Source organism: Ptychodera flava, chromosome 14, assembly GCF_041260155.1.
Source record: "Ptychodera flava strain L36383 chromosome 14, AS_Pfla_20210202, whole genome shotgun sequence".
Taxonomy (NCBI): Eukaryota; Metazoa; Hemichordata; class Enteropneusta; family Ptychoderidae; genus Ptychodera; species Ptychodera flava.
Window position 1 is genome coordinate 20,549,379 of NC_091941.1, and position 12,438 is coordinate 20,561,816.

The 12,438-nt window shown below is 41.8% G+C and overlaps 1 protein-coding gene across 1 annotated transcript; it reads right to left on the reverse strand.

Annotated features, from left to right (window-relative positions):
- Positions 1–565: 565 nt before the first annotated feature.
- Positions 566–12,069, reverse strand: LOC139149702 (diencephalon/mesencephalon homeobox protein 1-A-like). The gene is made up of 3 exons (XM_070721575.1): positions 11,490–12,069; positions 6,906–7,117; positions 566–2,184 (listed from the first exon to the last, which is right to left on the reverse strand). Exons 1-3 carry the CDS (start codon positions 11,644–11,646, stop codon positions 1,864–1,866), a joined length of 690 nt encoding a protein of 229 aa, XP_070577676.1. The 5' UTR covers positions 11,647–12,069; the 3' UTR covers positions 566–1,863.
- Positions 12,070–12,438: the final 369 nt, after the last annotated feature.

Genomic DNA, 12,438 nt, shown 5'->3' on the forward strand with positions numbered 1-12,438 from the left:
ACCATTAAACGGTCAATTGAAAAACACGGCTTACCTTTCAAATGCCGTGTCTCTAAATCCCAGGAGGATTCTTTCCCCCTTTCAGTGGCGCTGTGTATCTTAACCAAACCCACGACTCCGCGCTGGTACTTCACTTGTTTTTGCGTTGGCCCTCAACAGCATTATGAGCATCGGTTAAAACGGATCATTCGTGTGCCACATTTGAGGGACCAGAAAATAACGACAGCGACGGACCACACCCGGGCGTTGCCTGGAATGCGTTCACACGAAACACAGGCCAAGTCTTCAAAAATGAAATCGGTGTCTAACTTCAGAAAACTAAAAAAAGAGCTCGTGACTGTACCTTGTACATTTGTCAACAATTTTTGTTTTCTCATCGAAGAAGAAGGTTTCGTTTTAGCCAGACTTTTTGACTTATCTGCAATATTGTGACACCGGTCTTGAAGTTCTCCATTGGTTGTGAACACGTCATTGACGCCAAATATAAGTTCAATATCATTCTCACACTGACCCATACACGACACTTTTGCAGTGCGTTTACACACTCGAGTCGAGTACTCTTAACTTACATGGAAAAATGCTTTAATGCTCTCTGGGAAATCTAAAATATTTACATCGGCAGTTTTTTTCTTAAATATCTCTTCTTTTCACATATAATATAACCAAGCGTGTTCAAATGCAATTCAAGAAAACAAGTCTCTAATATGATTGTCTGAACGCTCTCGGGGTGCTAAACAGGTCTAGGGAGACCGCGTCTATGACGCTGTTCTCGTCACAGGTCCCGCAAGCACTCCTTTTTAAAATCTAATTATTTTTCTGGCTTTTAAAATATGATGTTTTTGATATTTTTCATACCGCAAAATTGAAAAAAAAATTCACAATTTTGCCATTTGTTTTAGCTTACACTTCAATTTCCTTAATACATGCAACCATTCTCACTATGGGAAATAAAGGGGTTGTGATAAAAGCTCTGGCGATGAAGGGATCGAAGGTAGGGCAGTCCAAAAGTATCGTGCATATTAAAGGAAGAGTTGAAACTACCTGAAAGGTTAAGTCCATCTGAAAACATTGCTCCTGTGGTGTAATAGATATTGAGACACATTTATACAATCTATAATTGAGTTGTTTATGTAGAAACTTCCTCAGAAGGCTGAAAAGTCGTAATATTTTTAACTTACCAAGGTGTCGGGGGAGAGAGAGAGAGAGAGAGAGAGAGAGAGAGAGAGAGAGAGAGGAGAGAGAGAGAGAGAGAGAGAGAGAGAGAGAGAGAGAGAGAGAGAGAGAGAGAGAGAGAGAGAGAGAGAGAGAGAGAGAGAGTTTGACGGGCTGTCAGGGAAGAAAGAAGATTTCTTTAGGGTTTGCCTTCCATTGGCAAAGAGTTGAGAATCCCTTTTTGGGTCAAGGTGGATGAATTCATGATTCATTCGTAAAAAGTTATGCGATTTCAGTGTTACTATCTGCTTGAAGTGGAAACATACACAGTATCGAGTACAAGAATACATAACACACGAAGCGGTAAAATTTTGCCATCTAGAATTCTGATGCAATTCATCGGTCATTACTATTCGTCATTCTGAAAGACAATCACGAACATCGGGACCTTGAAGTGTCGCGTCGATAGCTACAATCCGAGAGTCTTCAAATCACGGTCGGACAAAAAGTGTACTAGTATGTCTACCGCGTCAAAAGTGACGTGGTCTATCCAAAATATTGTGCTGATTCCACTAGGTGTTCCCTTTTTTGTTCTCGGTAAACTCGGGAGGTTTTTCTTTGTTCTCGAGTTGTTGTCGATAGTTCAATAATGAATAAAGATAATATATTCAGATAATTTAGAGTGAAAAAATGAAAACCAACCAATAAAATCTACGAACAGGCGTCCTGTGGTGAAAGTTCGTTTTCTGATTCACTGTCTATGCTGGAATCGTCATTCGTGCAATTTTCAGTCCCAACATTCGAGCAATCGTTCACTCTGACAACCTCAATATTGGTGTCTTCGTCGTGGTTCTGACCGTTCTCTCCGCTCGGGGAAGTTGTCCGAATGTCCGAGGGTTGCTGCTCTTTCTCGGCATCCTCGCCCTTACCGGTGGCGTCGATCACCGTGCTTGCCTCGGTTGCCCGTCTGGCTGCTTCCTGCTGCTCGCGTTTCTGCTTCCTCCATTTGGCTCGGCGATTTTTGAACCAAACCTGCGGGTGGAACGAAAGGAGAGCACACATATGAATAGAAAAATATATAAAGGATTGATCCCCTTCAAAAATCAAAGGAAACATCTCGTGTGCCTCAAACCCTACCACCTTTTACCCTCAAAAATAATTTATGGTGCCAGCATATTGAGTTAACGAATTACATTTGATAATCAGAGGCATTTGTTCACTGATAAAAAAAAATCGTGTGAATATTTTCGGTGGGAAACGCTGATGAACGGAAGTGTCTGTTCTTCAAGTCATTATCAATTAATGAACAATGGCGTTAAAACACACAAAGGCAAGCGGTTGAGTGGGCATTAGACCCGGCAACTTTAAGGTTCGAAATTTTCCATACTTCACTACCAGTAGAATAGCAAAGTTATGTCCCGCAATAAATGTGCCTGGACCCGCATTTTTCGGTCGACAAAGTAAAATATATACGATTGGGACGCGATCTACGGTCTTAAAGAATTTTATAGCTAACGTTGTCTTTCTACTCTCCCTCTCCCCACCCCCCCCTCTCTCTCTCCCACCCCTCCCTCTCTCTCTCTCTCTCTCTCTCTCTCTCTCTCTCTCTCTCTCTCTCTCTCTCTCTCTCTCTCTCTCTCTCGTTCCGATCACTTCTAAATCACAAGCGCAGATCACAGGACTACCATCAACATTACGGTCCTGTCAGCTTATTTACCAATGCAACAATAAACGCCCAACGTTTAGAAAATTAGCTTTTCATTGTAGGTGGTGTAAGTCACAAGGTCAGAATTGAATGTCAGCGAAGATATTTGCTTGTAGTCAGCATTGTACTCTGGAGTTCTTTCACCCTTTACACACCTACGCGGATATATATATATATATATATATATATATATATATATATATATATATATATATATATATATATATATATATATATATATATATATATATATATATACCAAATCTTGCATGTATCTTCTTCGGGCATATATACATATACATATGTGAATGCGTAGGTGTCTTCATGTCAAAAAACCGTAGCAAACTCGAAAAGCAAGTTGAAATAACAACTTGAGAAACATGAAAAACAACCAAATCATTAAACCGTGAAGAGAAAAGTTGACTGATACGTAATCGATTAGAAAATTACAAATGCCTGGAATTAACTGGGGCTGCTTCTCCCCCCCGGATAATTTGCGAGGATTATTTAAGCTTGGAAGATCCTTCAAATGCTATTAAAACTTTCGGAGATTAGATACAGATTCGACTTTAATTATTAAAGAGATCTGGACTTGATCCAGGTCCATGCCGAAGCGGTAGGGGAAAACATACTGCGCGTGTCTCATCTATAATTGGATCGAGTTCCCTTCTGTCTCTTCAAATACCAAGAACAAACTGCATCCGATAAGAGAGATACATAACACTCCGTCTTTGTCACATCCACTTTTCTAAAAACAGGTCGTGTAATTTTTTTTAATGAATTTGTTCTTTGCATTCGGTTAGGCTAAATACGCCAGTCTTGTGTGACGTAAACAGTTCACCAATGGCCAACAGCCCAGCACATCTTGTATATATCGTAGTGATCTCGATTGGCACATTGGAGTTGCCGTTGTCCTGCATGCATGTCGTCGGTTATATGAAATCTGACATTTACGACTGCTATGTCAGATTTGTATCTCTATGGTAGACGGTTATGGATGCGGACTGTATATATACCAATAGACGGCGATTTAGCGATGTTGGCACTTAATAATCGCTAATAAATCTAATTGAGCAAAACACGGCGTCTCTTGGGAACAGCTGTTTCGGCTCAGATACCTCCGAGTATCGGGTTTCCGCGTATTAATGCATTCAGTCTACGTTTATTAACAGGTTGTTTCATCGCCGTCTCTGGCTGAGACTATCAACTGATTTTTCCCCTTCACCGTTATCCAAGTCTTATTTCCGAAGACTTGCGTCAATAAACCACTCATCTGGTAACCGTATGTACTTTAAAGGCAACTATACGATCGCGTCAATGCGTCGCAAACACCTCGCCACCTACACACGGCTGGATGCGTCCGAGTCGAACCATCCACGAAGAGCGCACGCGATGCCAATGTCGTGCCAAAAAAACGCTACCATGGAAACTGGAGAAACCGAGCGCGAAACGCGACAAAAAGTAATAATTTTAGGTCTTTAATATTGAGTCATTAAAATAATATTTTGATGTGAAGCGAATGACCCACTGATCTACCCGGGTCAGGTAATTAATATCGCACGCTCAAAGAACCGCACGAAGCCAGCTAACTGTGTTCATTTCAGCTAACAAGGGAACATGAAAGCTTTCATCCCGCTGAAAAATGCTAGGTAGATGAATATGTGGTCGTATAGTTTCCAAAAAATGATATGAGATACCTCTCGGCGAATGATGATATTTTGGTATTAATTAAGAAGCCGATTTTTATCAAGGCACGGTCTGTTAATAAGACTGTCCTTTCAGAAATAACTAAAGGTTTACGCGCGAAAAAAAGAAACATAAATTAACGTGGATAATTACTTCAGAAAAGAGCTAGGCTCTTCAAGGAAGATTTTTAAACTCTCCCGCGAGGAGGTAATTGCTTTGTTGGAGGGAAACATTGCGGTACAACGGTACTTCAAGGGCGATCTTGCGATAACCTTGAAGCCAAACTTCGAAAGTTTGCGGAATAACTGTCTGAAGGTTAAATTCTGAAGCATAGTGCCGTCTGCCCAACACCGTGACGGTATAAACTATTGTGCAATTAGGGTCTCGGCTTCTACGCAGCTACTGGAACAGACACTGTAAAATTCTCAACAGTGTTATCGGAACGAAAAAAATATGTACCCGGCCCGTGTTTATTGTATCGTTAGCTAAAATTATCTTGGAAATGACCCCCGTTCTGACCTTTAATTCTATAATTTACAGAGAACGCAGTGACGCGGCAATAAGGCAATTTCAGTGACTTATCGGGTGAGCTTGTCATCGATACACCTCTCTTCCACTCTCGCCGACAGATTTTCGACGAATTCTATCGCTCAAAATGAAAACCCCGTTCGAAGAGCCAACTTCAGCACGACAAGCGTGGAAAAAGTCTGGCGTGTTTCCCACGCGTTGATAGAGCGGCGGCGACAGACAGAATCGCACGTAAAAATCTGTTTGTTAATTCTGCCGACGTCCCCCTTCTGTTTTCCGGGGAAATTTAACTTCGATAGTAATTTTAGATATTTGATGTTTAGTTTCAAATTCGGCATGTTCCCTCCTTTTCCCTACTCTGGTTCCCCCTATTGCCCGGCACTTCCTGGGTTAAATGCACGGTACTAAAAGTGTTTGCAAATAGTCTGTGATAGAGGCCAACACTTGGTGATTTCAAAGGCAAATCCGCAATTATGCGAGGTGCTCCTCCCATGAAATTACACGTATTAACACATGTACTGGTGGCTTAACTGCTTACAACGAACTCGTTACACTGCAGTCGACATGAAAATAAATTAGGAGCTTTTGGGGGAGGGATTATCTTCCAACGCCTAGTAGTCCCTGTGTGAACGGCGCGAACTGTTGGTCTGCAATATTTTCAACAAAAAGTTAGTGTCTTCTTGCGATTTTCTAAAAACGGTCATTATTCACACCTTTTGTGTGGCTTGCCAACTTTAAGAGGCAAAAAAGGAACCGAAAGCTTGTTTTCTGTTGTTGGTGTTTAGTGTACTTCCGTTTGTCTGAAGGGGGCTTTTTGTTCATGGGTTAGAATTTTGGCTTTCTACTTTTCAATAGCACCACGATAGTTAAATTAACGGAGAACAGTGGGACAAATAAACGCTAAACCGAGTTGGAATTCAAACATGACGGGTTCCTCAATGTGATTCAAAATACTGTGGTTGTCTTAGAACTCCAAGCAAACGCACGATAACGAGCCGTGCAGTTAAGACTCGCGATTGTGTGATAAATAAAGGCACTTTTTCTCAGTTTCTGTACTGTTTATGCTTCATATCCCACAATCCTCAAAACAAAATAGCACCCTTAGTTAATTACGTGTGTACTTTTTTTTCTATCAAACTGTCCGCTCACTCTGGCCGTGAACAGATTCTTGAACGGGCAAAATCAAGCTTGCGTTGGTACACTAAGCCCGACTCGGAAGTTTTTGAAAAAAAGTGCTCAATCATTTTCGGTTCCTAGTTGTTGATTTAGTAACTGTGTATAAATACAGCGACATTTGCCTAATACTTACTTTTTATAATTGCCCGGCCTAACACTAGAATGTGATTCAGTTTCCAGCTTTGCCGGACGGGAAGACAGTTCGCGTACAGGTTGGCAATGCCCGAAGCAAAAAAATATAGGGAAGGGCATTGTTTTAGTTCACGTTCTCACTTGATACATTTCATCGAACATATAAGGCGTGTGGTTTTCACCTTTTTTATAAAGAAGTAGTCTGTATGTGATCCTCATAGAATTCACGAGAAAGCGAAGGTAGGAAAGTGCCAGTTAACAGCCAACTGCATGTTCTAACTCCACAGTTGCATTCGTCTTTCAGAGATATCGTCAGCGATTATTTTAAATCATGGTAGAAATGCGAAAATGTCGAATTTTGACCCCTTGTGTTGTTAACCATCTCCTAAATATTCGAAAGTGTCGATGGATAGCTTGCCAAGGCATCAACCTGTCAGCGGACACTACTTTGTGACCTTCACCACCGTGTCAAGCAATCAAAACCCCGGTCAACTACTATAATTGCATCCGTCAGATCGCATCTTACCTCGACTCTCTCTTCCTTCAGGTCTGTCTTCATTGCGATCTCCTCTCTCAGCATGACGTCCGGGTAGTGGGTCTTCTCAAAGGTCGCCTCCAGCTCCTCCAGCTGTTCCTCGGTGAAGATGGTGCGGTGTCGCCTCTTCCTCTTCTGGTTTCTGCCGAAGAAATCGAGGGCTGGATAGCCATGGAATGCTGGGTACGCCGCCGCCGCAGCCGCTGTGAAACAAATAACAAAAAACATGAAACGAAGGTTCACATAAGATGAACTCAGTTTTCTAGTCCAGAGCTTCAGAAAGTCTTAATCTTTCAGAATATCTTTATTCGTTTGTTTGTTTTTCGAACACCTATCTTCGGTAAAAAGAGGCACATAGCTTTCATCACCTTAGCCTCTTGATCACCTGATTCACAACTACCAACTTTCAGATATGCATGTAAATTTGTATATATATGTATGTGTGTACGTATGTACGTATGTATGTATGTATGTATGTATGTATGTATGTATGTATGTATGTATGTATGTATGTATGTATGTATGTATGTATGTATGTATGTATGTATGTATGTATGTATGTATGTATGTATGTATGTATGTATGTATGTATGTATGCATGCATGCATGCATGCATGCATGCATGCATGTATGTATGTATGTATGTATGTATATATATATATATATATATATATATATATATATATATATATATATATATATATATATATATATATATATATATATATATATGTAGAACTCACAAATATATGTATGGTTATGTACATAGGCATGCATGCATGTACCTGGGCTCATATTTGCGCTCTCAAAAGTTGTATACTACACTAAAATTCACTTAGCGCTGATCGACAAGTAGTTCAGACATTCAAAGACAAAGTCGCTTCATTGTGAAAAAAAACCACTTAAAGATCCTATCATAGAAGAAAGTCTCGAAGAAGACAATCTTCTGGTGAGAGGTATCAAGACATAGACAAAAATGAAGCGCAAAAGAGCTCTTTTACTTCACAAAGAATTTCTTTTTCAAATGTTTCTCTTTTCAATTGACATTGTTCATTAGATCGCATTTGAAGCAATGGTGCCCCACTGGGAGTGCTATTTTTACAAATTGGACTTTATCTCCTTCAAACTGTGGTCACTGTGCATGGGGGAGCGCTGAGTTCTTTTCCCACACGACTGTCATTTTCGCTTAATAAGCCATCTCTTGTGTTAGGAAAGGCAGCCTCGTCTCCCCCCTACCTCCCCGAATGCTAGAAAATTTTAGTCAGGAGTGTTCGCTCTGGTTTCGGGTGTCATCTTGGCCTGGCGAGGGAGGATTTGGGACCCCTTGGACGACACAAGAAAGCCGGGTGACCACATACAATGCGATAACTAGACGTTTGTCCGGCAAACGATACGTAGTCGAGCTTTTCGGGCCACCAGCGTCTACGGGCCCGGTGTTCATTCTACGTGTGGAATGGAGAAGATAGACCTATAGAATGGTTCTGCAGATAAATCAACGATGTTCACTTTCATATGCGCAGCGTTGAGTGGAAATTGCACACAGGGCCTGGGTAAAAGAGTTTTGGATGTGCGACGCACGCGTGATGCAGTCGTCGCCGAGACCACCTGTAAATCAGTTAAACTAAAAAAAGAACGAAAGCTGGAAACATATGCATTTCAAAAGTTTTCCAACTAACGATAAACAAGGGAGTTGTTTTTTCTAGACCACGGACATGGATCGGTGAAATAAAATCTCGGTAAATCTGTAATTACTATGGGCGGGGGGCATTGTCTGGCAGAGCCACGGTAATTCGGGGCCGTCGTGTTCACAGAGTATCTCTCACACTTCAACAAAGGGATTCTCCCGTCGATCTGTGAAGACATGCAAACTAGAAAATTGGTTAAATAGTTTCCAATCAAAGACAGAGAATGCGACTCCTCATTACATGGTGAGCGTGTTAGCGTTTCACAGGTCCAGAGGCCTGTGTAATTACACGGTGAGAAAAGAACGCACGTGCCCCGGTCCCCCGAAAAGTGAACGAAAACTGCCCTGAAATTAGGCACCAAAACTCATCCAACCACCAAATCTCGACCATACAACGCAAAATTGGCGTCTTGTACTTTAAAAATAAAAGTTTGTAAAAAGTTCAGGTGGAAAAAAAAAGAAATTGGGAGGCTCGAGGGTGCATTAATAACTGGGGTCAACTTCTCGGGGGAGAAACATGTTTCCATTAAGTCGGAAAGCCGTGATAACTACTGATATATCGACTTGCACGTGTGAAAAACGTCTGAGGAATTGACGGCAGGATTTGATACACATCGGTGATAGAAAAAAATTACGAGGTTCAATCCTGGCAAGCGTAAAAGAAAAAAAGAGCGAGAATGCTTTTGTAGACGCGCACAATATCAGAAATGGGCATCTGCGCAGAGAAAGAAGCGAGCAGCAGTTTTTCTTTTAGCTCCTTTATCTATCACTGCAAAAAATAAAAAAAAAACACTCAGCGGCTTGTGAAATCAGTCAGGTGGAAGGGATGGTACAAGGCGATCCATTCAGACACTAGTTTAAGACAAATCACAAAGAAGTTTCATCTCATCATTGTTTTTCCCCGTCATTCTGGTTCATCTCCAATATTAACGTTGGAATTTACTCGTTGATCGGCTTGGGATAGATGTGTATTTTTTTTTTCTAATCATGGCGTGCTAGCGTTAGAGTACACTTAATTCCTCTTCGTGCAATTTTCAATTTGTATGGACGGACTTTCCTTTATTTGAGGTAGATCGCGAGATGTCAACGCTCTATCTGACACCACACATCATGATGAGATCGGGTCCCGTGTTTACGTCAGCTCCTTGTTTTGTTTGTGAGCTCGCCATCCGAGCGTCCTTACTTCGTGTGTGAGTGCCTGTGTGATATTAACAAATGAAACGGGATGTTTTAGACTGAACTAAGTAAAACGCTAATACCTTTAGTCCAGCGCCAAGCATATAATCTGTCTCCCGAGGTCCAAGCTAAGCTTCCAACTGGAAGAGAACGACTACAAATTAAAGAAATTTTACCTGACTGTGTGCGGGTCTTTTTTTTTTAATTTTCTGCTCCCAGGAAAAAACGTGCTTGCTGACGGTTCCGACAAGAGACGAAATCTCTTCCATAAGTAAAATCTACGACCATCCTTCCAACTCTCGCCTGGTATTGACGTCATATAGCCGACGACTTACTCGTCCTGTCACCAGAACTTTAAAACCCAAGAGACTATTAATTGTATTTAATCCCCGGGCGAATACCCCAAACAACAGTAGAGTTGCAACACAGAAAATACTGTTTGTGTGAGATTTGATTTTTTGTTGTAATTGCACACCTTCGCCCATGTACTGCGTTACCGGTTATGCTGCAATTATGTGAGCTAATCGATGCGTTCGAGTTGACAAACACTTCGACAAATAAAAACTACCAGACCCGATGACTGATTTGTTCGCTGCGGCCCTGGATGTAAGATAGATCGGCACGGGAGTGTGTACCTGCACAAACTAATCCCGCAATCAAATGAAATATTTAGATGTTTCCGGGGGGACTTACCCACGCCGAAAACACTGTGCATGCCGAAGTGGGGTATTTAGAAACAAAATAAAATTGGACTTTTGGCAAAATCTGCCATCGTCACCCGCGATCAGGAACTGGATATTGAAACATGGGAACCAAGTCAACACTTCGACAAGCAAAGATAAGGTGGCATCTCTGATGTATACCTTTGTGTGAATTTAAGTTCCTGCAAGAAGGAAAACAAAACCCAACTGATTCCCCTCACTATCTCTGAAGTTTCTCCATCGTCCATTCATCAGCTTCATCTGCTAAACAAAACCTACACCCTTAGGGGCAGCGACACTGCGGTAGAGTCACCGTACTTCTTTGAAAAAAAAAACATGCACTTTTTAAAGAGATCGGTCTGGTCTTTTTATTTCCCCTTCGCCCAAGACGGAAGAAGGGGTTTTTTCGCACAATCAAGAATCAATGCCGTCGACTTCATAATCTTCAGACATTCACAATTGATCACAGCTTTTTTGTTTTGCTTTCTGTTATTGTTTTTAGACGAAGTGGTGCACTGTGAGAGCCCTTGCCATTCGGAGGTGGAGTGGGGTCCCCGCTGTTGTGTTGAATATCAAAGATGGCGCTGTGAGGCGTTGAAACAACTGTTATTCCGCTCCTGTCAAGGGCTCCGTGTTTCTTTTGAACAATCTAAAATTAAGTGCTTGTTTCGCCACTTCACACCTATCGATCCCGAATGTTTCGTTACCGTTTCGGTTGTTAACATCTTTAACTTTCTCCGAAACTTTCTCCGCGATCACAACATTGGGACAACCACCTGGGTATTCTCCAACAATTTACGACTAATTTTGGGGGTAGGTAAAAAGTTAATACATTGACTGCGACGCTTACGACGCAAGACACGAGTTCACAATAGAGGCGATAGACCAGCACAGTAAGGGTTACTGTCGGATTTGAAGGAAGAAACTGAACGGGGGAAAAGACAACAACAAGTATGAGCAGCTATTGCTTTTAAAACAGTCGGGTTGAAAGTATAGAAAATACAATAAACTTACCTAAATGGTGATACTCTGGAGGTAAGTGGTGTATATGGGAAGGATGCGGGAAAAACGGATATGGAGTTGGTCTCGCTGCGTGGATCAGAGTTGGTCTTGGAGCAAGTATGCTTTCTATGGTGAAAGCCGACGGCGAGGTGCTTGTCAAGTTTAACATTTTAGACAAAAACTGTTATGGTGCTGTAGACACGATATTCTGATGATTCCACCTGGAGAAAGGCAAACGACGATAGACCCCGAGAAATATAAAAAATTGCGCCTTGCTGTGTGTCTTGTAGCTGTGTGGCGACTGGCTTTCGATACCGCTCGATGGTTGGGGTTCGTGTGAAATTGGTGGCGGCAGCCGTATACGTTATTTTGAAAAAAAGGCTGGTCTCAGGCAGGGCCTATCTGTATATACCCAGGGGTAACGTGACTTTGACGTGACGCGACGTGACGGGAAGACGCCGGACTATTGGCAGCCGCTCATGCCGAACACGAGTACCAAAATGAGCCGAGTTGTTCGACGTAACAGGGTATTTGTAAAACAAAATAGCATTAGTGGGGAACAAGAGAGCCAGTGTAATTTATTGTCAGAAGTGAGCGCTACGCCAATGAGTACGGTGTTATTGTTCCGTGTCTAAGCCTCCCAATTTCACGCCGAGTCAACAAACTGCCTCGCTCCCATTGGTCCAATCTACCGGTCTGCATGGCGAATGAGAGCAGCTAATTGTAATGTAATAAAATTAGGCACGTCCCACTCCATTAGTGACAGAATCTAATCCGCGTTTAACAGAGGCTAATTATAAATATAAGCATTTCGAAATCTGATTAGTTTCTTTTGTTAGTACAACACCAATAACTGTTGTAAATGGTCCACTTTTTGCCTTGATTGATGGGCGCGAGGACAGGAGAGCCCGCCCTGCCTCACTTGTTTGGGTTTACGAGAGTGGTGCACATCATCGAAATT

Bases quoted from the DNA above. Each gene is read 5' to 3' on its own strand.
- LOC139149702 (XM_070721575.1), bottom strand. From the start codon at position 11,646: ATGTTAAACTTGACAAGCACCTCGCCGTCGGCTTTCACCATAGAAAGC. The intron at 7,118-11,489 runs GTAAGTTTATTG...TTTGTTTCACAG, and splicing joins TCCAGAGTATCACCATTTAG to CGGCTGCGGCGGCGGCGTAC. The intron at 2,185-6,905 runs GTAAGATGCGAT...TTCCACCCGCAG, and splicing joins TGAAGGAAGAGAGAGTCGAG to GTTTGGTTCAAAAATCGCCG.